The 26,295-nt window shown below is 39.3% G+C and overlaps 1 protein-coding gene across 1 annotated transcript; it reads right to left on the bottom strand.

Annotated features, from left to right (window-relative positions):
* Positions 1-2,484: 2,484 nt before the first annotated feature.
* pitpnb (phosphatidylinositol transfer protein, beta) lies at positions 2,485-24,521 on the bottom strand. Its single transcript, XM_047372946.1, has 12 exons — positions 24,461-24,521; positions 19,769-19,799; positions 18,537-18,682; positions 17,056-17,147; positions 16,854-16,861; positions 15,833-15,907; positions 15,088-15,171; positions 12,954-13,031; positions 12,763-12,867; positions 10,952-11,074; positions 10,642-10,728; positions 2,485-4,952 (listed from the first exon to the last, which is right to left on the bottom strand). Exons 1-11 carry the CDS (start codon positions 24,478-24,480, stop codon positions 10,681-10,683), a joined length of 810 nt encoding a protein of 269 aa, XP_047228902.1. The 5' UTR covers positions 24,481-24,521; the 3' UTR covers positions 2,485-4,952; positions 10,642-10,680.
* Between the last annotated feature and the right edge of the window lie 1,774 nt (positions 24,522-26,295).

A 26,295-nucleotide genomic window follows, 5' to 3' on the forward strand; every position in this document is an offset into this window, starting at 1 on the left:
GGACCTGCGGAAGCGGTGGACTGAGTCTGGAGTAGAAACATCCAGAGCCACCGTGCACAGGCGTGTGCAGGAAATGGGCTACAGGTGCCGCATTCCCCAGTCCTGGGCTACAGAGAAGCAGCACTGGACTGTTGCTCAGTGGTCCAAAGTACTTTTTTCGGATGAAAGCAAATTCTGCATGTCATTCGGAAATCAAGGTGCCAGAGTCTGGAGGAAGACTGGGGAGAAGGAAATGCCAAAATGCCAGAAGTCCAGTGTCAAGTACCCACAGTCAGTGATGGTCTGGGGTGCCGTGTCAGCTGCTGGTGTTGGTCCACTGTGTTTTATCAAGGGCAGGGTCAATGCAGCTAGCTATCAGGAGATTTTGGAGCACTTCATGCTTCCATCTGCTGAAAAGCTTTATGGAGATGAAGATTTCATTTTTTAGCACGACCTGGCACCTGCTCACAGTGCCAAAACCACTGGTAAATGGTTTACTGACCATGGTATCACTGTGCTCAATTGGCCTGCCAACTCTCCTGACCTGAACCCCATAGAGAATCTGTGGGATATTGTGAAGAGAACGTTGAGAGACTCAAGACCCAACACTCTGGATGAGCTAAAGGCCGCTATCGAAGCATCCTGGGCCTCCATAAGACCTCAGCAGTGCCACAAGCTGATTGCCTCCATGCCACGCCGCATTGAAGCAGTCATTTCTGCCAAAGGATTCCCGACCAAGTATTGAGTGCATAACTGTACATGATTATTTGAAGGTTGACGTTTTTTGTATTAAAAACAATTTTCTTTTATTGGTCGGATGAAATATGCTAATTTTGTGAGATAGGAATTTTGGGTTTTCATGAGCTGTATGCCAAAATCATCCGTATTAAGACAATAAAAGACCTGAAATATTTCAGTTAGTGTGCAATGAATCTAAAATATATCAAAGTTAAATTTTCATCATTACATTATAGAAAATAATGAACTTTATCACAATATGCTAATATTTTGAGAAGGACCTGTATAGTGGAAGTAAAATAATATGTTCTTTTTCCACAAATACAAATCTAAAAAGTGTGCTGTGCATTTGTATTCAGCTTCCTGCTTTGTAGAACCGCCTTTTACTACAATTACAGCTGAAAACCTTTCGGAAAATGTCTCTACCAGCTTTGCACGTCAATAGACTGACACTTTCCCAGTTCCTTTTTGCAAATAACTGAAGCTTAGATTGGACGGAGAGGGTCTGTGAATTTCAATTCCTAGGTCTTGCTGCAGATTCTTAATTGCATTTAAGTCTGGCCTTTGACTGGGCCACCCTTACACATTAATAAGCTTTGATCTAAACCATTTCATTGTAGCTCTGGTTATATGTTTAGGGTCGTCTTGGTGGAAGGTGAACCTCTGCCCCAGTCTCAAGTCTTATGCATCCTTCAGCAGGTTTTCTTCCAAGAATGCCTTCGCCTGCTGAAGAAAAACATTCCCACAGCATGATGCTACTGCTGCCATGTTTCATTGTGGGAATAGTGTTCTTCGGGTGATTGCACTGTTAAGTTCCCACCACACATTAAGTTTGCATATAGACAGAAAAGTTCAAAATCGAGCACTTTTTTTTCATTACTCAGAGTTTGGTTGTGGGAAACAACAATTTTTATCCTTTCTTTGACCAGAGGTTTGAGTGTAGGACTACTAACTGTTATGTCAATAGATTTTCTAATCCAAGCTGTGGTTCTCTGATTAATGCTCTTCTTCCTGTCCTTTCAGTTTGGGACGGCAGCCAAGTCTTGGTTTGCCTTTTCATCATACTCTTTCCATTTTCAGATGATGGATTGAGCAGAGCTCTGTGAGATGTTCAAATTTCTTAATGTTATTTTATAGGCTAACAAAACTTTAAATTTCTCAACCTTGTGTTCCTTGATCTTCCTGATGCTATTCATTACCAAACCTCTGCAGCCTTCAAAAAACTGCTGGATTTATACTGAGATTACATTACACACTGGAGAGCTTTATTGACCAATGGGTTGGACAGGATTTTATTCAGGGGTATCAAATCAAAGGCTAAATACAAATACAGATCCACTTATCTAATAATTAAAGATGTAAAAAAGTTTAAAGAGCATGAATACCTTTGCAAGGTAATGCAGTTCTCTCTATTGTCATTAATACAAGTCAAGCTTTTATTTGTCACTTTACCTTTTCACAGGTATAACTGACAAATCTGCTTGGAGCATTTATTCCTTCATCATTTTATTATACAAGCATGTCCTTTAACAGAAAGATAACTATTAATTAAGACAATCATTAGAAATCATTATACTATAGCTAAAATGTCCTTCCTTTCACAACATATTTAGAGCTACATGTTAAAAAATGGTTAATAAAATTGCTAATGAACGTGTTAACTTTATCTGTTTGATTTAATATACTTTAGAAGTGAAAAAGATTACAAGGCACGTCTAAAAAAAAGGTCAATCATCATGAAAATGAGACAAAGAAGTCAAACACTGCTCATTTTATTTGTTGAAATTTATTAGATATTCTGTTATGCTCCATTGTCTAGACCTTCCTTCACAGCCTGAAAGCTATGAACATGGAAAAAGGTATTAATTGTATTACATTCACTACTAATTCCCCTGAATGTTTGCCTTATCAGAAAGAGAAAATTGAATACATTGCAAATCTTTGCCTTTCAAAAACAACAAAAAGACATAAAAACCCCCAGTGGATTTTGCAAGAGCTTATTCATGATTACAATAAGAAAACAATATTTTGGACTCCATCTCTTTCCTATGCTTCAAGCCCTCTCCCCTTACAGTACCCACTGGCTGGCATCACTCAGCTCGTATAACCGAACAGGACGACTCCCTTCATCATCAGACTCCGAGGCTTTTCACTCCTCGTCTCGTAATCCAAGGTCCAGCCAAGGAGAGTGATTGTGAGGGGAAGGCCGCCCTTTAACTGTCCACCTTGTCTGATGCAGTTCGAGATACTCGCAAAGGTGCTGCTCAAATAAAGTTGGAGAGTTATCAAAATAAACAGTTTAAAAAAATAAAACTGAACACGCAAATCTAGCTTTAGCCAAACCGTTTGTCCTCGTGTACTGGTGATATCATGGATCTGAGTCAAGCTTGTGTAAAACATGCCAGTATCCCTGCACTTTAGGAACAGTCGTTTCACACCTGTCCCTCTTGTCTGTGTAGCTACACATTCATAAGCATGGATGAGGTACAGTTGGCTCCACTTTACACACACTGCCTACAGGGCTGATATTACCTGACATCAAGATCTTAGAGCGGTACAATATTAAATGATAAACCCTGATGATGCTAATAGCCCAATGAAGTTTGTATCTAGAGTTTGCCACTTTATGATTGGATTTAATACAGAGTACAGTTACAGTATAGCTTTCATTTAGCTGTTCTACATCAACCACAGACTTGATGTGACACAACCTAACAACTTTAGAGACACTCAGATCACAATGCGAGCCTTAAAGCCACAACACTAACTATATTTGACCCCGAGCTTAGAATAAAAGCATCTAAACCAATCTTCAGGTGTGAAAATCTCATGTAATGTAGCCAAAGAAGTGAGCAGAACGCTTCACACCGATCTAAACTGCAAGACAATTTAGTCTGTAGCCAGAAACCGAATCAAAAGTTCAGGCTGATATTACTATCTTTTGGACAAGAAGCTTTGAAAAATAATTGCATATGGACATAAAAATAAAAAAAACTAAACAATTCCCAACAAACATGGTGGATCAGCCTGGACCCATTTCTGACAACTGAGAAATTTCTGATTAGGATATATAATTAGATATAAAAACCTAACCTGATTCATGCACGCAGCAATGCACACACACACTTTAGTTTTGCTCTGTTTTGGAGGCTGCACGAGCTGTCCAGTTAAAGCCCTAGCCAAGGAGAAAGGCCATGCAGCGACAGCATGAGGCAAAATTCAGAAGGCTGGTTTAACCTGAATTTGAAGCTTTCCATCTCAGTCCAAAAACATGACAGTCCTTTAAGAGTGAAGGCAGTTGGAAACACTAACAAGCACACAAACGCACACACTGACAGAAGTGTCTCTCGTAGAAGGTGCTCCCTTGCACTCTGATGACAGTAGATAACTGCCATAACAGTAGATCTGAAAGAAGCTGCACTGCAGCTACTACATGCAGTGACAGGTAAAAGTAAGAGACTTTACGCTGACCACATGCACAAAACATGTGCAGGGCATGTTTGAATGTGGCCAAAAGTGGAGAAAAACATGGATGATAGAATTATCTATCATCTGCTTTGAAACACAGAACCACTTCAAATTTCAAACTATGAGAAAGTTTCCCCAACAAACTGCCAGACAGAAGGGACAGCAGGATGAAGCAGAGGAGCGCAAACAGCTAGGAGGACAAAACATATGGACCATACTGAGGGGAAAGACAGGGAATAAAATAGAGACGGTTCTATTACAAGAGACGGTAGAGAGGTAAATGGTCCAACACCTGCTTAAATAAACTGACTGATTTCTGGTGGGGACCCGTGAAGCTAAAAACAACATTCTAATTTAAAAGGCTTGGCTTCTGGAGTCATGATTTACAGACCTGAATAAAAACAAAGCCCATTAAAATCAACTAACAATTACATTTCAGGCAATTTATGTTCTGTGCAATTTTTTTTGTGTTTTTTTTATATGTATGCAAAACATGGTTTTTTTTTCTTACATTTTCTTATATTTTTTTGTGTTAACTGAGAGAACAGGAGGCTTGTGACAGGGATGGGATCTGTACAGTACTGTTAACCAATCTTATCAAACCCCCCAATGAATCATGTGAGACAGGACGAGAAGAGGCGAAGTCAGGGCCGCTTTCTCAGTGGGGTGGCCACGTCTCTGATGACATCATCACGACAGGGTTTGGTTGATTTGCCTCACTGCTCATGAGCAGCACTGGTGCCTCGAATCGGACCTGTTTTACGCAGCTGGAAGGTAGAAGAAAGGAGAGTCAGGGGTTGGGTGCAGTGACTAAATGAACAGAGAAACAGGAGTTTTGTAGGTTAACTTATAATAATCACCAGAAGCAACTGAAGATGTACAGGTACATCTAAAAAAATTTTGAATATTAGGGGAAAAAGTCTATATATTTTGCCACTCATTTCAAAAAGTGAAACTATACAGGTCCTTCTCAAAATATTAGCATATTGTGATAAAGTTCATTATTTTCTATAATGTCATGATGAAAATTTAACATTCATATATTTTAGATTCATTGCACACTAACTGAAATATTTCAGGTCTTTTATTGTCTTAATACGGATGATTTTGGCGTACAGCTCATGAAAACCCAAAATTCCTATCTCACAAAATTAGCATATTTCATCCAACCAATAAAAGAAAAGTGTTTTTAATACAAAAAACGTCAACCTTCAAATAATCATGTACAGTTATGCACTCAATACTTGGTCAGGAATCCTTTTGCAGAAATGACTGCTTCAATGCGGCGTGGCATGGAGGCAATCAGCCTGTGGCACTGCTGAGGTCTTATGGAGGCCCAGGATGCTTCGATAGCGGCCTTTAGCTCATCCAGAGTGTTGGGCCTTGAGTCTCTCAACGTTCTCTTCACAATATCCCACAGATTATCTATGGGGTTCAGGTCAGGAGAGTTGGCAGGCCAATTGAGCACAGTGATACCATGGTCAGTAAACCATTTACCAGTGGTTTTGGCACTGTGAGCAGGTGCCAGGTCGTGCTGAAAAATGAAATCTTCATCTCCATAAAGCTTTTCAGCAGATGGAAGCATGAAGTGCTCCAAAATCTCCTGATAGCTAGCTGCATTGACCCTGCCCTTGATAAAACACAGTGGACCAACACCAGCAGCTGACATGGCAACCCAGACCATCACTGACTGTGGGTACTTGACACTGGACTTCTGGCATTTTGGCATTTCCTTCTCCCCAGTCTTCCTCCAAACTCTGGCACCTTGATTTCCGAATGACATGCAGAATTTGCTTTCATCTGAAAAAAGTACTTTGGACCACCGAGCAACAGTCCAGTGCTGCTTCTCTGTAGCCCAGGTCAGGCGCTTCTGCCGCTGTTTCTGGTTCAAAAGTGGCTTGACCTGGGGAATGTGGCACCTGTAGCCCATTTCCTGCACACGCCTGTGCACGGTGGCTCTGGATGTTTCTACTCCAGACTCAGTCCACTGCTTCCCCAGGTCCCCCAAGGTCTGGAATCGGCCCTTCTCCACAATCTTCCTCAGGGTCCGGTCACCTCTTCTCGTTGTGCAGCGTTTTCTGCCACACTTTTTCCTTCCCACAGACTTCCCACTGAGGTGCCTTGATACAGCACTCTGGGAACAGCCTATTCGTTCAGAAATTTCTTTCTGTGTCTTACCCTCTTGCTTGAGGGTGTCAATAGTGGCCTTCTGGACAGCAGTCAGGTCGGCAGTCTTACCCATGATTGGGGTTTTGAGTGATGAACCAGGCTGGGAGTTTTAAAGGCCTCAGGAATCTTTTGCAGGTGTTTAGAGTTAACTCGTTGATTCAGATGATTAGGTTCATAGCTCTTTTAGAGACCCTTTTAATGATATGCTAATTTTGTGAGATAGGAATTTTGGGTTTTCATGAGCTGTATGCCAAAATCATCCGTATTAAGACAATAAAAGACCTGAAATATTTCAGTTAGTGTGCAATGAATCTAAAATATATGAATGTTAAATTTTCATCATGACATTATGGAAAATAATGAACTTTATCACAATATGCTAATATTTTGAGAAGGACCTGTATATTACATGCAAATTTCAAACCTTGTTTTTAAAATTTGGTAATAGCTCACAGATAATGAACGCCACAAATCCAGTGTCTCTGAAAATTTGGGAGGAGTTCGGTGAGGCCATGGAGAAGGACTACCGGTTGGCCTCGAAGCGATTCTGGCAAACCGTCCGGCGCCTCAGGAGGGGGAAGCAGTGCTTCGCCAACACTGTTTATAGTGGGGGCGGGAGACTGCTGACCTCGACTGAGGACATTATTGGGCAGTGGAAGGAGTACTTCGAGGATCTCCTCAATCCTGCCATCACGCATTCCGTGGTGGAAACAGAGGCTGGGGACTCGGGGTTGGACTCTTTCATCACCCGGGCTGAAGTCACCGAGGTGGTTAAAAAGCTCCGCGGTGGCAAGGCTTCGGGGGTGGATGAGATCCGCCCTGAGTACCTCAAGTCTCTGGATGTTGTAGGGCTGTCATGGTTGACACGTCTCTTCAACATTGCGTGGCGGTCGGGGACAGTGCCTCTGGACTGGCAGACTGGGGTGGTGGTCCCTCCCACAGGAAATGAGTGACAAAAATGTTGAACTTTTTCACAATTTTTTTTTTTTTTAGATGTACCCGTGTTCACTTTTACATATAATCTTTGAACCACTTTGACAGCTTGATTTGTATTTATTTAACTGTGTGCCTGCTGGTGTTCTGTTACATCGGTCACCATGAAGCAATGTGCATGCAGCCCACTGAAGGAAACAAGTTTGTTAGCTTCATTCCCATTAGGCACGGGTTGGTTAGCAGTCTGAAGGTATGTTAGTTTAAAAACTTTTTCTGTGTACTAAATTTACAGTAAATTTAGTTGCCTAAAATATGTACTCATGCAGGAGTATTTTAGGGCCTCTTTATTTATCTACACCAATGTGAAATGTTTATCCTAGGATGGAACTAATTTCCTTTCCAATACGTCTTAAATGGCAACATCTGCATTGGGTACAAAGATAAAGTCTTTGAGTAAAGTTATATCTGACTGGATGTAATCTCCAATAACTTCATCTTGTTTATCAGAAGTAGAAAATGTCATTTTCATTATCATTTGCTGTTATTTCAGTTTTTAACTTTGTTCTCTCTTTTCTCTTCCTAGAAGCTACACCAGGCCTGGCTCTGTGTCTACCTGTGACACCTTCCTGGAGAGGGGAATCGTCCGAGCTTCTGCTGGCAACAACTTAATGCTCACCTTGTGACCCACATGGCCCTGTCTTTTAGTATTTAACCATTTCTCTCTCCTAGACATGGAAATTGACTGAGCTTTTACTGTGACTAACTCTATGTGCTCTCTTTCAGACTCTAACCTTGAAAACTGGCTCAGAGTTTATCTGTTCTTTCTTTCTAGATGAAACGACTAAAGGAGCTACATCCATTAACATTTACTTTTCCTTCCCATAGAAAGTACTCCTGGATCAGTGCTTCTTTGTTCTCTTTGTGTCTCTGCTCTGTTCTCTCTAACCCCCAGTTGGTCGTGGCAGATGGCCGCTCACACTGAGCCTGGTTCTGCTGGAGGTTTCTTCCTGTTAAAAGGGAGTTTTTCCTCTCCACTGTTGCTACATGCATGCTCAGTATGAGGGATTGCTGCAAAGTCAACGCCAGTGACTGTCCACTGTCTCTACATGCTCATCCAGGAGGAGTGAATGCTGCAAGTCACTGACTGGATGCAATCTGCTGGGTTTCCTTAGATAGAAAAACTTTTTATCCAATTTGAATAAATAACTGAATCTGACTGCACTGTTCAATAATTAGGATTAATTGGAATGTATGTACCTGACTGTTGTGAAGTGCCTTGAGACGACATGTGTTGTGAATTGGCGCTTTATAAATAAAACTGAATTGAATTGAAATACTGTGTTATTTTTACTCAGTCATAACATAATCTCCTACCGGCCCATGCCTAATTCCCCCAATTAAAAACAAAAACTTTAAGCAGAAAACAGAAAAAAAAGAAAGCAAAGGAAAACATACATAACAAAATGAGACAAAGCTGCACGAGCTGGAAGAAAACATTAGAATGCGAATGAGAATGGCAGAGACAAGTGAATGAACAGCAGACACTAAAAGACATAACATGACCTTGTTCTTCATATATGGATCTCTGATGGGGTCTTTAAATATGCATGACAGAATCAGTTTCTCATTTATGTTCAATGCGGCTGAAGATGCTTCCGATCGCACCAGAGAGCGAGTGAGGGGGTAGGTAGCTCGGTTGGGCACTGGCGCCGGGTTACATCTCACCGTTTTATATTTGATCCATGTCTGTGCAAATCATCTATTAATCACAGATAAGTCCTTAACATTTCTGGTTTTCTTTCAGGTGTGCCCTGCACATCCCGATTTCTTTTTTCAAGACTATAACAAAGACAAACTTTGGTTTTATTTTGATTAATAAGTCAACAAAATAAATATATATTTTGCCTTTTCATTGTTTTCATTGTTTCATTGTCATCATCCGAGCCAATCAGAGTTTGGCCAGTGTTAGATCACTGGCAAATCAATTGGTGTATGCTACAGCTTAGCTGAGAGCTATATTAAAGTCAGTCAGTCATTTTCTACCGCTTATTCCATAGTGGGTCGTGGGGAAGCTGGTGCCTATCTCCAGCAGTCTATGGGCAGGAGGTAGGGTACACCCTGGACAGGTCGCCAGTCCATCGCAGGGCAACACACAAACAACCATGCACACACTCATTCATACACCTAAGGGCAATTTAGAGTGACCAATTAACCTAACAGGCATGTCTTTGGACTGTGGGAGTTTGCCCGGAGTACGCGGTGAGAACCCACACATGCACGGGGAGAACATGCAAACTCCACACAAAAAGACCCCCGGCTGGGAGTCGAACCCAGGACCTTCTTGCTGCAAGGCAACAGTGCTACCAACGGCACCACCATCCAGCCGTACATTAAAGTCATGATTCCTAAAAACAAACCACTTATATATTAGAGGCTCCTAATTGGTCGAGTTATGTTTAGTATTTGTTTGAATTCTCTGTAAAACAGTTCAACATGATCCTTACATGTCCTATACTCGGGGGTAAATACTTTTGCATCTTAAAAAGCTCTTCTTTACATTTCAAATATCTGCAAAACTATGCAAAACAGTGACCTGTGCAAAGCAGCTGACCAGTCAAAGCACAGGAGGTCAGGCTTCCAAACGTTTAATGATGTATGCAAGCTTTAAAGCTGTAAACATAATATGCAAGAGCTGACACAATTATGGGCATTTCAATGCTCTGTATTATGTAATAAAAAATAAAATGCACCTATTCAGTGGCTGAACATAAGATTGATAATAGCGCCTGGTTAAGCTAAAGTGTAGCTAGTTTGCCATTCAGTTTGAGTAAAATGTCTCATTGTAATTTTGAGGTTTCAGAGGTATTTTGGTAATGTTTCAGTTAAGATGTGTATAACCAGCCGGTACCTCACTTTTAAAATACAAATATTTGGAAAATCAGGATCTAAGAATACCTGGGTTATGAAATAGATTACTGGATGAAAATACTTTAGTGTCTACATCTAAATCTTTAAAACCTTTGCATCAAGAGAAACTAAGTTCATTGCAGTTTTTAGAATGGTCTTCACCAGCAATTCTCTAGTCGTGTTTTTGCACATCAGTTGCTCTTCTAAAACCCATTTTCAGGCCAAATTAAAAAAATATGTAATATGTGTTGATAGATCCATGGTAGAAAAACAGTTTACTGGCGAAAAGCAGAGCAATGTCAGAATGGGCTAAAGAAATTAAAAGACGACACAAACAGAGATCTGAAAACAAATAGCTGTGGTCCATTAAACAGACAGACAGCAGTGTGAAGAGAAGAAGGGAGATTGATCCATGCACCCTGCCACCTCTCCTGTGCAGAAACTTACTCAGCCTGCCTCTAGTGTCTGACCTACAGCGCAGAACCTCTACTCGTCTGTTGCAGTGGTGCCTCGCACGTCACCTTTCTGACGCATCTGATATGACATTTAAGGAGTAAATACAGGTTAAATCAAGAATATCAACTGTTTAGTGCTGTCTCCTTCAGTCTGCTGAAATTAAAACATCTAAAATCTATAAATCTGAGGGAGAAAAACATCAGCTAGATTTATGCTTAAATTGCAATCAATCGCCAAAGAAATAGGGCAGTACGTTGTAGTTCAAGTCAGAGTACTGCAGGAGACCTGCTAAATGAAATACCTCCTCCAGCTCTTTCTGGGTCTCTTCTTCCATCCGCCGGATGTCCTCCATAGTCAATCCCACCCATTTGTCAATCCAGCAGAACAGCTGACGGTGGAAGTTGGTGAAAATGCGCTTTTCTTGCTGATTAAAAAAAAATTAAAAAAGGACAAACGTGATTTTAATTACATTTCCACTTTATGGACATACAGATCTATAAAGCAGGTGGTCTATTGTTCCTCAGTCTACAGATCCGCCTAAAACACGAGTTAAAAAAGGGGCAAAATTAGAATGCATGCAAAAGTATTCATACAACTTTAACCTTTTCACATTTTGTTTTGTGAAATAAAATGATAGATGACTTAGCATCTTTGCTCAGCCCCCTATACTCAGATATCCCTAAATTAAAGCCTGTGCAGCCAGCTGCCTACAGAAGTTACATGATTAGTAAATACAGTATAAACCCAACTCCAAATAGCTGCAGTCCTCGAGAGCTAATTTCCTGCAACTTTTAGATGCAGCCCTTCTCGAACACCCTTGAATCAAATGAACAGCTCGTTACCAGGCCCCTGCCAAGCTGAATGACACGATGACGAGGGAATTCAGCCATTTGATTCAGGTGTGTTGGAGAAGTGATGCACCTAAAACTTCAATCATCGCTCTCGATGACTGGACTTTCATCACTGATCTTAAACTACCAAGACATGCCTGTTCACCTACAAGGACTGCCTGGGCAAGGAGAGCAAAGATAAGAGAAGCAACAAAAAGGCCAATAGTAACGCTGGAGGAGCTACTGAGATCCACAGCTCAGGTGGAAAATCAGTTAAAAGGACAACTATTTGTTGTGCACTCCTCAAAACTGGCTATAATGGAACAGTGGGGAGATCAAACTGTTGAGAGAGACAAGAAATCCAGTTTCCAGTCTGCAACAAGCTTTATGGACACAGCAAACATGTGGAAAAAGGTGCTCTGGTTAGATGAGACCAAAATTGATCCTTTTTGCTACATGCAAAATACTAAGTGTGGTGGAAACTAGGACCCTGAACACATCATAGACATTGTGAACATGTAGGTGGCAGCATCATGCTGTGGGGGAGCATTTCGTTTTAGCAGCAACAGGGAAACTGGTCAGAGTTGATGGGAAGATGGATGAAGCTAAACACAGAGCAAGCCTGGATAGAAAACTGTTAGAGGCTGCCAAAGATCTGAGACTGGAGTGAAGCTTCAACTTCCAACAGGACAGCAACCTTTAACAGGCAGAAAGAGCTGCAGTGGAATGGGTTAGATTAAAGCAAGTTTGAGATTGGTCAAGTCAAAGTCAGGCCTAAAGCCTACCAAGAATCTATAACAAGACTTAATCGATGTGTACAAATCCTCCAATCTGACTAAGCTTCAGTAAATATGAACAGGCAAACATTCAGTCTCTAGATGTGCATAGCTGGTATAGACCTTTACCTACAGCATACAATACATGTATTGACTCAGTAGGATGCACACTACACTTTTTAGATTTTTATTTGAAATAAAAAAAAAAATGAAAACCCTGTATCATGTTCCTTCTTCTTGACAAGTATGCCCTACTCTGTTCTTCAGAAAATCTCAAATAAATACACTGAAGTTGGCAACTGGGGCTACAATGTGCAAAAGATCAATGGGCATGAATACTTTTCCAATGCTCTGTATTAAATATTAAGCTTTAAATTCACCTTAAAGTCTTTTTTTTTTATGCTTACATTCTAAGCTTATCAAAGCAGGTGCAGATATGTCACTAACGAACATAGATAAAATAACTAAATGTTGAGCATGCATATTTAAAGAGCAGTGTACAATACCCTGTGGATGAAATTTTCCACTTTGGTCTGCAGACCCCACCATCTGAACTTGACGGTGACCAGTTTATATGCACACATGTAAGGACAATCTGGCTTCAGCTCATTCTGAAGAAAACGAGGAGCAGAAACCACAGAGGATCAATAACAGTGGTCACAAGGTGATAGATGAACAAGGTGTTCATGTCAGGTACCTTCCAGTCAGGACCTAGTGGTCCTCTGCCTGTCTTGGCAGAGTGGAAAAGAGAAGGATCTTCCTCTGGCTTGTAGTCCTTGGAGAAAAAAAAACAACAACAAATATGATCAAATTCTTGCTGCAAGCAAAGACTAATTAAACACAGGCAGAACCCTCAGACATTTGTTTTATGAAGTCACATTGGCTGAATGTAATGAACAAAGGATATTGTGTCTGTGTCACTGCAGCTTTAAAAGGTTGATCTTTCTGGCAAGAGAATCCTGTCCACAGAGTAAATAAGGCAAGAAAAACATCTAACCCAAATTTAGACAGTTAGTTTGAGGAAGCTAAACCCTCTGAAATGTAAAAACTTCTAAAAGCATTGTTTAATTTTTACACCACTCCAACAGCCTCCAACCCCCTCCGAGGCCATGGTCCTGCTTTAATCCGTCAGCTCTGCTGTAAAACGTAGGTGAATACTTGGAACAGATGGACATTTAAGTTTAGCTGTGGTCAACCCACTGATCCACTTAAGTCATTACTGTATAAGAACCTACGGAAGAAAGGCAGGGACAAGAGGGACTCATCTGCAATGAAAAGTCCTTTATCGAATCCTGTTAGGTTTTAAACAATTATTGACACCGCTGTTCAAGAATGACCAGCCAGCACAAGGTAATAAAACAACCACTTAAATGGATAAACTTATTCGAAATGTTAGTTCTTTTCTCTCCGCTCAATGCAGCCAAACGACATTTATTCTCATGTTCTCTAATTTTAGCAAAAAAAACAAACAAACTCATAAATTGGTATTTAAAGCAAAGATGGAAGAGAGATCAATAGTGCTGAAATAAAATTGTTTAAGGGGATGTTGAAATATGTTACCATGCCAACAAGGCTAGCGCCTCGGTTTTTAGCAGATAATTTACTGTGTGTAAGACCAAGTTCTTTTCTCACACAACAAGAAGAGAATTCACATAAGGTAAATTAATAATACTGGACAATGCAGGAAGACACATTTAAAATATATGACGTTAAACAGCTGAAGCTCAGAAACAAAGCTCTTTCTGTATTCTGGACTGCAGTCACATACAGTTGCCTATGGAATGACTGCAATGTAGTTATATAAATACTTTATCGTCATCGCAATGAATACCTTAAATTATCGGGGTAAAATTTCAAGTTCATATTGGCCACCTGCAGTTTGAACTATTTTCCCCCTGCATCAATGAATGTGGTGGTTATGTTCTAAAATATGACTGAATGTAATTGTGCATCAGGAAAGTTTTAGATAAGTGTGTTTGCAGAGCTCTGACTCCACGCATTAACAGAATAAAACTAGTTTTTTTGTTGCAGCACTACAGGCCTTTATTTTGTAATTTTTCAAATGTAGGGAGACAGGATATAGGGTGGAGAGAAGGGGAAGAAATACAGCAGGGGTCTCTGGGGTCAGGACTCTAACCTGGGACAACTGGGTCGAGGACTGAAGCCTCCGTATAGAGGTTGTGTGATCTACCGCTATGCCATGAGATGGGCCTGAATTTTTTTAATCCATTTATTGTCACCGCAATATATATCACAAGCATTCCATTAATTCCTCTTTAAAGAATATACGTAGTAAAATTGTAAAGTTGTTATTTAATTGGGCAGCTGCTTTTCTTGCCTTGACTTACTGTAAAGCAGTTAGAAGTAGACTGCTGTCCAGCATCAAACCTGCACAGACTGACAGTTTGCGACGTCCCTTCTGATCTGAATTGTCTGATCAAGCCTTGAATAATGTTTGCCCCAAGTGACCCTAGGTTCCACCAAAAGTAAAGCCCAGACAGTTTCACCAACCAGTAACCCTGCTAGATTGCTTTGTTGTTCATATCTTCTATCCAGGTGCAAACATGAACAGAGTTCTTAAAGGTTTATTATAATTTTAGGAGTTTTCCAGTTATGATTCCTCTCAACAATACAGAACTTTGGTATAAAACCACCCATTTCTCTTTTGAATCCAAAACACCCAATATGAACCCAATAAAGCTCTTCAATTTAAACTAATATTCAAGTAAAATACGCCTCAAATACCTCAAATTAAAACCAATAAACAACTTCCACTTTTTAAGTTCAGCACTTTAAGCAGACCCTGACATATCACGAGCAGTCCAACTCACCCCTTGGGCCACCTCGTCTCTGTTTGCAATATCTATGTGCACCACGTCCACGGTCCTCCACGTCTCCTCATCCAGGTCATGGACCTAGAGCAGAAAGAACAACTACTTCACTAAAGTGCAACCAAGTGTATTTAGTTTTCAATCCAATCTCTTGTAAGGGTAAAACTAATTCTAGTTCACACACAGTCCTGTAAGGATTGGCTGGATGCAAATGCATCAAGATATCACCTACTTTGCTTTTATATTGTAAACATGTGAATGAGTCTCTAAACAGGGTTTTAAAATGGACCAAGATTCAGGAATAAAACATGAAGACATTAGGAAGTATTCTAGCAAAGTGACATCATGCTGCATTATGGAAATATATGTAAATGGTAAATGAACTGAATTTATATAGCACCTTTCCAGACATACTGACCACTCAAAGTGCTTTACACTTGAGTCACATTCGCCCAATCGCACTCGCAAATGTGCACGCATTCAACTTGAGGTTAAGTGCCCTGCCCAGGGTCGCATCGACATGTGGCTTCAGTAATCGAACTCACAACTTTCAGATTTCCACTGAGCCACAGTCGCCTCTGTAACACTGTAACTCAGTGTTTATTATAGTTAAGACATGCACTGCTCAAAGAACAGACAGCTCTACTAGAGTTGTTGTAATCTTCTGACCTGTGGCTTTACAGCCAGAGAACATAATCCTGATTATTTCCTTACAACACCCCAGTTTACCTCACAGCTTACTTACATTTTCTATTGTTCCCATGTCGGGTTTGTGCCACGTCTCAATCTTTATCATAAAGTCGTCCTTCATGTATTCATTCTGAAAAAAGCAGGACAGTAAACAGATTCTGTCAATGAGTAATATATCAAACTTGACTATAAATCAGATGGATTGTTGCTGCAAGATGACCATTAGAGCTGATGTCAGCGTGGCAGGTTAGCAAAACACCATGAATGGAGGGTCGCGAGGGACAAACTTGAAGCCCTCAGTTTAATCCAATTAGCAAATCAGACCTTTGGACTGAAACTGCAATAGAGATGTTGCATCGCTCAGCTCTGATCTATTTTAAACCACAGCAACAGTCGTTAGCTTGTATGTAAGCTGAACGCTTTCCAATGAAAAACACTGGATACAATTCAATTAAATAACAATAAAAACTAAATATCTGCATTCATAGCGGTTATACATGGATTATTTATAACTAATGGAACTAAACATTTTAAATGTGCATAACCTTAAATATCATATTTAAACAGTTTAGGTAAACAGCGAGCAACAGATGCCATACTGTTTATTGTAGTTATGCTGCTGCTCCAACAAGAGAAATGGTTTGTATATCTGAAGGTGACTACATGGATACATTTAGTGTACTCTGTATAAATCACCTATGTGCTTGAATTCCTTCATCTTTGGTAAAACAAAGCAGTTAAAGGCTCTGGGGACAAACTGATGGTGAGCTTTAACTGGCTTATAACATTAAATGTGCAGTTACATTCCCAAGACGTAATATTGAATAGTGTCTTTTTTAGGCCTGTCAGTTTAGGTGAAAGGTCATGTCTTTGTAGGTTTGCGGTTGTGACTATTTCGGTTTTGAACAGAGCTCTGTGAGATTTTCAAAGCTTGGAATATTGTTTTTTAACCAAACCATATATGGTAGGATATTATAATTCAAGTGCTATGAATGAAAGTTCAGGATTCAGGATGCCAGTAAAATATCTGACATAAATTGGTGTGACCAGGATTTAAAAACAAAAACTAAACTCACCGTCACAACTGCACAGCAACGAAGGAAAGAGGGAAATAGGTGAGAGACAAAAGTACAATTAGTAAAAAAACTGAACATAAATACAAACAACCACTGAAGCGATGCTTTCTGCTATCGCCATCTATCATGACACCATAGCCTAGTGAAATCACATAAACGTGGAAAGTAACCACTCAATTGTTGCAGTTCAGGATGAACTTACTAGTGCGACAGTATGGGTAAGCATTCCAGGCCTTCTCATGAAAAACTAATGCTCCCTCTGGTGCAATCATCTTCACATAGCCAGGAACCTTACTGCAATCAGAGACACAAAAGGAAGATTGAGAGCAGGCTGTTCACACAAGTCTTAAATACTTGAGTATTATAGTGGATAATTTGCGATAGCCTCTTGTCTAAGGCTTATGATGCAATCTTTATTTAGAGTGAAACTGAATCATCCTCAGTCTTAAAGAATAATCACTGAACCAAGTATAATTATCACAGATCTGAGCTGTGATTCTGGGGTTAAGGAGGACCTGAATAGCTTGAAACTGAGAAGCAGCAGCATTTCAACCTGAATTTATTTACATGCTAGCATGGTAGCAGAAATAAGCTCCCCTCACTAAACTGTACATTTCTCCCCCCGCTGACTGATTTATGCAGCTGCTCACAGGACTCATTTAGATGTTTGTGAAAGGATTTGCTGCACAGTATGCCATTAGGCTTGTTGCAAGACATGATTTGTTAAGACTTGATGTGATGATGTGTTTCTGGCAGCAAGATGAACAGTTCTTCTCCATGCTGTCCACCAAGAGCAAAGCTGTAAAAAGCAATGGTTGCCTGAATATTTTAAAAGAAAACTAGCAGATATGTTACTGAATCTATTCTGTTTTAAAACCTCTGGCCACCAAATGTTAAATCAGGCTGACTGATCATTTAAGGAATGCTATAAATGTAAGTCAACCGTAAGACACAGACGAGTTTAAACATGAAAATCTAAATGGATTGACTACCTTCTCACACATTCCACGTTCTGTAAGTGTTCCCCTAATGAGATTCAAGAACTGTGTTTATGTGTCAAACAGGGTAGCTTGATAATGGAAAATCACACTTATTTTGGTCAACATTAAACATTACTATTATTTATTAGAATTAACAAAGAAGTTTGAAAACCCACTGCATTTATTCACCAAATCAAACAAAAACAGTCTAGGCTCTAAAGAAATCTCTTATTTTATTTCATATTTCAGTTTTATTTGCATTTTATATTTCTCTCAATTCCATGAAGACCTTCTTTTCCTGCCTAAAAAGTGTAATCATATATCCATCCATTTTCTATACCCGCTTATCCATGCAGGGTCGCGGGTTCTGGTGCATATCTGCAGCGGTCACTGGGTAACAGGCAGTGTTAACCCTGGACAGATCCGGTCCATCACAGGGCAACAGAGACACACAGGACAAACACCCACGTACACCCACTCATACCCGAGGGCAATTTAGAGAGGCCAAATAAACCAACAGTCTTGTTTTTAGACTGTGGGAGGAAGCTGGAGTACTCGGACAGAACAGTCAGGGTTTGAGGATCTGCCAATAAGCATCATTTGCTCAAAGAATGACCATACCAAATATAGCAAGATGAAGGATCATTTTCAGAATATTGAAACTTAACAGAGCAATTAAATACATTACCATCCAAAGACTTACCTCTTTAGGTGATATATTTTGTGTGTATATTGTCCCTTCTCCCCTTCCTTCTCGTATGGTTCATTTTTCAGCACTTCAATGCCTTCCCCTCCTCCCGTCTCATTCTTGCTAGCCTCAGCCACAGAGTACAGTTGCCCTACTTGATACTGTGAAAAACAACAAAAAACAAGTACATCCAAAAAGAAAGAGCCCACACCCCTATTAGTGCCTTCCTGTGCAACAAACACCAGCAGACTCTCACTAATGCCTGTACTGTGTGATAAAGGCCATTTGGTCTTCCTGCAATCATTTTTTGGCTACGTTCACGCAGCGGGTTTTGAGACTCGATTCTGATTTTTTTGCGTGGTGCTTTACACTACAATTTATTATGACCGCCTTCAGACTTCAAACTGAACGGCTGATGACCCCAAAGCGACCCGCATGATCAGGAAGAGAATGTAGATGTCACACAGCAGCTCCCTGTTTACTGTTGGATGTCAGCGTCTCTGTATTATTATTAAATTGTTGAGCAAGAGGAGCAGAGAACATTATGACCACATTAGAACAAGACAAAGAAAGGTAAGAAAAAAAAGAAAGCAAAACTATTAACAAAGGGCTTAAGTGGAGCACTGACTGCTAATCCTCTAGAAGTCTGTGTGGATGTGTAGTCGGAACCAGGATAACGATGTTAAAGTCGGATGAAATGCGACATGACCGTTCAGACTGCGGACACTTTGAAAACCATCAGATACATATCCGATTTAATAATTTAATTCAGTTTATTTATATAGCAACACATGTCATCTCAAGGCACTTTACAAATTCAATTTAATCGACTCATACAGATTCCAAGTCAAGTACATTCCAATTGATCGTAGTTATCAAAGGCCATCTAAGGAAACCCAGCAGATTGCATCCAGTCACTGACTTGCCGCATTTACTCCTCCTGGATGATCAGACAGGAAAACTCCCCTTTAACAGGAAGAAGCCTCCAGCAGAACCAGGTTCAGAGTGAACGGCCATCTGACATAACCGACTGGGGGTTTGAGAGGAAAGAGCAGAGACATATGGTACCACATATGAAAGTGGCAAAATTCAGATTATTATTATTATTTTTTTTTAACAAAAGAATTTGGAATTGGTCCATTCAAATTGCTACAAAACATACAAATACACTTAAATACACTTTAGACTGGTATCAAAAGATTTATTTAATACAAAGAAAATGTTAAATAAGCGATAATATTACTTACCTCTTCAACAGAGACCGGCAACACGACACGGCTGAGAGGGAAAACAGAAAAGAGGTAGGGTAGGAAACATTAAAAAAGCAAATATTAAAACACAAACACAACACTCAAAAGTCACAAAATAAAGCAGACATAGGTCGATTACCAGTAAAAAAGTATACAAATGTTTTTAAACATTATGGTTTAAAAAACACGAAACCTTTTGTTGGAATGTTCCTATGATTTAAGTCTTAATTTTTTTTCCTGGCCACAGAACGTGTTCTAGTTGTCTAAAGCTAAAGTAAGGTTGGAAAACTATACATTTGAGGTGCAGATGCAGGCACTGATGCAACATCAACCAATTTTCTTCAGGTGCTCAGCAAGATTTGAAGGTGTTCTTACACATCGCAAGCATACAATGGAATTTGTGAGAACCACGTTGTGGTAAAGGTGTTTTGGTATGCCTCCTACCTAGTGTACACTTGCCAATTTGGCTCAGTAACAACATTCACTGCTACCTCAAAAGATTTATTCAAATTCAACCCACTGTTCTGACTTTGCTCTTTGGCACACAACACAGAAGTGCAAGGAAAAATACCAGGAATGCCACATGGGCTGAAACAACATGACTGGAGTACATTCCTGCCATGATACTACATGAACAACTCTCAAGGTGGATGTAATGATGTTGCCCTAATAATTTGCTATCATCAAAAGTGTAGCACAAGTAAGCATAAAGGCAGAACACTTGGGAACACTTTGGAGCCAATTCACCTTTTTTTAAAAGGAAGCAAAATGTTCAAAATAAAAAATTATCTGTTAATAAAACTGCACTAGTTTTTTGGTTTTCTCTACAATTTGGTCAGATGTAAGAAAGTGATAAATCCTATGACCTATACTTTTTTAGAGATGGACTGAGAGTTTGAAAGTTGGCTGAAATGAGGTGATTTTTAGCGTGACCGGCCAGTCGGGAAATTACAAAATACAATATTTTTCTTTCCTGTCAGTGGAGGCACTGGACCCAAGCTCTATCGGGTCATGCAAACAACACCTTTCTCTGCTGAGGAAGTTGTTACTGAGGAAAGAAGACTCCAGGTTAGCCATTTTTGGTACAAGTGAGATGTATAAAATGAGGGCTGAAGAAACAGAGATGTCAGAAGGTATTTAAACCTTTACAGTCAACCAATCATTGAGACTGCTACTGAAAGAGTAAACGAGATGGGCAAAGACTGAACAAAGTACAGCAAAGCTACTTTATTTTATCCTTTTGCACTTTAAGCCTGTGTCATGGAACATTTTGGATCTGGAAATGTTGGCAGCAGTTAGGACATGTCTGAGTTAAGGTTAGAGCCTGCTGTGAAAAGTGAATCCAAACAGAGCTTTATAGATAGTAAAGCTAACACTGCTAATTGCCAATATAAGATGCCAAAGATTCCGTGAATGTCAACTCTGTACTAATTTTGTCATTCACATAATTTGACGTTGCCACTGATTATAAAACAAATAATGACTGCTCACAGCAAGAGGGACGGAGATCTTTTAATAATTCAAAACAAAAACTGGAGCTTTACAGATACCAGAGATTGGAAACTGGCCACAAATCTGATTGTTGCACTTATACTTTTTTTCAGGGGAAAAACAAAGGTGATTATGGTTAGGGTTCATTTTTTTGTGCCGAGGAATCAATCGTTTTTTTTACACCCTTTGAGGATATGAATGAAGTCTGTCACATGCTAGATAAAGGTGGAAGCAGCTCCTAACTGCATTCTTATGAATGCCATGAGTTAGTCATAAACAGCTTGTGTTTCAGTTCATTTAGTGTTTTGTGGCACCTGTATTTTTTGTTTCTTTTTCAACATGGACAAACAGGAAGTGGGATGGAGAGAGGGGAAAGCCATGCAGCGGAGGCATGGGGTTGGGACTCGAACCCGGAACTGCTGCATCGAGGCCTGAAGCCTCTGTATATAGATCAAGTGCTCTACTGCAACACGACGTGCAGCACTCTGATTTAAAAAAAAAAGAAAGAAATAAAATCTCTTTATTGTCGCTTATTGTCATCGCAATAAATATCACAAGATACAAAATGTCTGCTCTGCTAGCCATTCAATGAATTCTTCTTTAGAAAATGTACGTAGTAAAATCTAAGTAGATCCAATGGATCAGATGTCATTAAATGGTGCAGCTGCTTTTTAATGCTATCACTTATTGAACTGCACTTAGAAGTAGACTGTTGTTTTGCATCAAACCTGCACAGACCGACAGTTTGTGACCTCCTTTATTTTAGCTCTCAAATGTTCGATCAAGCAGTCTTTACAAAATAAACTTAAACGTATTGCAGGTTGGACAAGCAAACTGAATACCTAAATGTACACTATAACACTGTCCATTAGGAGTAGAGCTGATACCAAGACCATCTTGAGTTACAGCATAAAGTATGAATTTACATTTTACAGTACATATTTTAGATATATGGACCAATTTAATTGCCACTACAGTGGTTTGACTTAGTGGTTCACAGCAACCAGTTACCTTTTACAGTTTTATCTGTGGTCTATAATGTGATGAATAACATATCAAAGCCAGATCGGAATTAGAAAGCATTTTTTTAATAAAAACGACATGCCAAACCATAACCATCTCATTTCTGAAAACACATCATGCCTCTTATTCACACCTGGGATAGACTATGGACTGGTCTCCTGATAAAAGCAATAGCTGTAGCAGCTGTAGATGTGTATTTTTAATGCAGACAGTTGCTACACACTTGAATTATTCTGTTAAATAAACTAAAATATCATTGCTATCAGGCAAAAACCTTGTTTCTCCATTTTATTCTTTATTTTGTGAAAATCAACTCGATTGATCACCCTTCACTGATTTGTCTGTGGATTCTTGATAAATATCCATTGAATCAAACAGTATGTGTTTACATTTAGAGGAAGGAAGATGTGCTGCTACGGAATCATATACCATTAGAGATGTTTGCCCTACGGATTAAGTTTGTACTTCTGGTTACATAATACAGATGAGCATTTGTCTAAGGTGAGGATGCTCCACAGGATTGTTAAATTTTAGGTGGAAAGATAATATAATTGCAAATAAATATTTAAAGGATTACTGTCTATTAATGTCTATCTAATAATTATAGTAAGGCTAAGACCTACATTTACTATTAAAGGCAGCAGTTGTTCATCTGCTCTGGGTGTGTAACTATATGCAAATAAATCACTGCTTAAGGCAGGGCACCAAGCTGACTTTAGCCTCATAAACGAACAAAGCAAAGTACTTGAGCCATGTTAGTCTGAGTGCTTCATAATGATCTATATCAAAGTTTCTAAAAACTATATTTATACTAAATATTTAAGATGATATACAGCTGAATCTTAACTCTTGACAACTATCGGTATTAATTTATCATCTATAATAACAGCACAACAAAAGACATAAAGCTCCAAAAGGCTATTTTTACTTGAGATTATTGTATTTTCAGAATCTCATACTGGCTTCACGCCCAGCTGCAAGCAGCACATTTTTAAAAGTTACTTGCAACTTGTGTTATTGATTAATTAAATTGGGTGGTCTTCAAATCAACAACTTTCAAAAGACAACATTTTTTTTTTTTTGCATCGTTTTGATGTAGAACATGACAACCACCATTGTATCAAGCCTGTCCCAACTTATTATTACAGCACGTTCCAGTCTGTAGTTTGCTGGTGATATTTTCTGAAAACTCTCTTGCTTTTATAACCAGCCTTAAGATTCGCATATATAATCTCGGCAATCTTTAGTTTGTGCTATCGCCCACTTAAAACAGGTAGCGTTATATGTAGCAGGTATGGGTTAGCCACAAAATAAAATTTAAGCTTAAAAATAATTGAGCTGAGAAATAAAACACGACAATGTCCAAGTAGAACACAGTAATATACAACAGTCTGGGGATCTATTCAGTTCACTAAACAACCTAATCATGTTAACCTAGCCGCCCATAACTAAGGGCTAACTTTCTGCTAGCCCCTGCTAAAGTAACAGCAAAGTATCCCTAGAGCTGACTCAAAGGGTGCAAAAACAGGATGAGCTAGGCTAAACATCCTGACAATCCTTTTGTTGAAGTTACGCATTGACATTAAACTGTAATTCAGCAGTTGGACTAGTAGGGAATTGTCATGCTAGCAGCTAGCCCGGCTGCTACAGCTAACCGTGGCACCTAGCATTTCTAGTAAATCCGTCAGAGAAGCAGCCGTAATCTGTCACTCACGGGACCACAGCTTAACATTATAGCAATTTAAACATGAGGCTCGCTGCTAGAAGGCTACGAGCTCCCAGACTGACCCTAAATATTTAAACTTGTGTTATTATTTTGGTGTTGTTATCCAACTGAATGTGCAGTGTGGTTGTGGGTAACCAGAGTAGCCTTTTAGCGCCAGTCGTTTCCATTAAGAAGCTAATTATCCCTCTCTGCTGGTACAACTCGAAGGCTAACGCTAGCTTGCAGTAGCGACGCCTAAAAAAGACCGGTGTGTCCCGTTATCCACGTCCTGATCCACCCTGCTGAAAGCTGCCTTTACACTGTCTACAGTCTACAGTCTCCTCAAAAACCGACAGCGACAGCTCTAAACGAACCACAGATGTTTAACTCGGGCTAATATGCCATCGCAAAATTCGAAATATCCAGTTTAAAGATGGTAAAATATGTTTTTTAAAACACTTCAGACTCACTATTCCTTGATGAGCACCATCTTCGTCACCTGGGCTGCGGCTGCGCAGTAGGCGTCGACAACTCTTGTGGCAGATCGTTTTGGTATATAATGAAACCACCATTTGATCATTTGATCAAAATCAGAATAAGCTCTACTCTCCCAGATTGTGCACACAAAGTTGACTTCGGTTCCACTTTGCTAATAAAAACACACACATTCAGATCGTCTTACAACTACTTCAAACATTAGAGCTTGTTAAATCAACATTCATTTCAATACTATTCTACAACTGTAACTGCAGCAGAAAGAAAGTTCCAGACATCTTAAAATCTTTGTATATTTAATATAATACAATAATTAATAGCTAGCATTGAATAAGAATCAGAGATATTTTAGTGTAATTCTTATAAGTAAAAATGAAAATTGTACCTATCTGGAATGCTGTTGTATTGGATTTCAGTGTTTCCAAAGGTGACAAATGTCACTGCTTTTGTCATTTAAGTAAATTTGGCTTTCAGTTATAGGTTTGCCACCTACATTCGTTTAGTCTATAATAAAGATTATGGGTATCTATTCTGTCCTGAACTTTCACCAGCTCACATTACGACATTTTGTATTTTGCAATAAATAAAATAAAAATTATAGTGGAAGATATATGTACATTGAGGGTATGTGAAAATAAATTTTGATATCTACTTCTATCTAATTTTTACACATTATAGTTTTGTTTCAAATATGTAAAATAGGATGAGAAACTAATGATAATGTTCAGACGTCAGGCCTCGGAATGACATCAAACCATAGTTGAGTGCATTCTAGTTGCAAGCAAGGAAAATCACAGGGAGTTATTAGTGGCCAGGCTACCTAATATTAACAATGCAAGTTAGTAATAACGCATTTCTCAGTATTCTGTGCTTTACAACAGTAAAAGGACAAGTTGCAAAAAATGGTTGGCCAGTACTGTGTGCCACTGGTTTGGTAAGATGCAGTCCATCCAAAGAGCATATATACGGTTTACTCCTGCAACTTTCACAACAATTTTGTTGGGGTTGGGCAGGGACCTCTGACTTTCTGTGTCTGAAGTCAGACCCCACCATAACTTCTGTTTATTTTTTTAGCTTGGAAACCCAGACATTCTGACTTCTGAGTACTAATAGTATGCACCATAAATACATTAACAGGAACAAAGCTGTTCTACATAAATATGCAACATTTGTCGTAAAGACTGGCTATACATCAGTATTGAGAAAGATAAGAGCATCATCCTAAGGCTAGGATGCAAGGGGATGACAAATTGCAGGAATCCAAATGTTGTACCTTTTAAAACTACCTTAACACCACTTAGCTCCACCTGCTGTGCATATTTCCCAAACAAGCTCTTTCTTTTTTGTTATAGACAGTAAAACAAAAAATTTTGTATCCGCTTGTCATACTTAAACCAATGGCAATAGGCATGGCCAATCACAACTGTATTTTTCTAGAAGTGATTAACTGGTGACACGTATACAACTTAGTGGAAAAGAGACATCATTTGTCTTTGAAAACATAGTGTTGAGATATCTGATGTTGAAAAGAAGGACTGCGTTCTGTACAAGTAAAATTTTTGAATAATGAATTGAATTGAATAATGAATATGTTTTGAAAAGCATTAAAATGGCTTTCCATATAAGGTATTATTAAGTCGATTCACCCTTTAGTAAGGATGTGATTAGAAGGAACAGCTATCCTTCATGTTAAGTAATAGTATAACGTTTGCTTTAGAAAGAATGTCTAAATTCAAAATAGACCAGATGAAAAATCTCTTTCATTTTCATCAGCTGTTTCTTTTTCAGTTTTTTTGTTTGTTTGTTTATA

The sequence above is a fragment of the Girardinichthys multiradiatus genome, chromosome 8 (assembly GCF_021462225.1).
Source record: "Girardinichthys multiradiatus isolate DD_20200921_A chromosome 8, DD_fGirMul_XY1, whole genome shotgun sequence".
Taxonomy (NCBI): Eukaryota; Metazoa; Chordata; class Actinopteri; order Cyprinodontiformes; family Goodeidae; genus Girardinichthys; species Girardinichthys multiradiatus.

Coding starts and splice junctions, on each gene's coding strand:
- pitpnb (XM_047372946.1), bottom strand. CDS start 24,480: ATGGTGCTCATCAAGGAATA. Junction 19,800..24,460: donor ATGGTGCTCATCAAGGAATA/GTGAGTCTGAAG, acceptor TTTCCCTCTCAG/CCGTGTCGTGTTGCCGGTCT. Junction 17,148..18,536: donor AAAATATATCACCTAAAGAG/GTAAGTCTTTGG, acceptor CTCTGATTGCAG/TAAGGTTCCTGGCTATGTGA.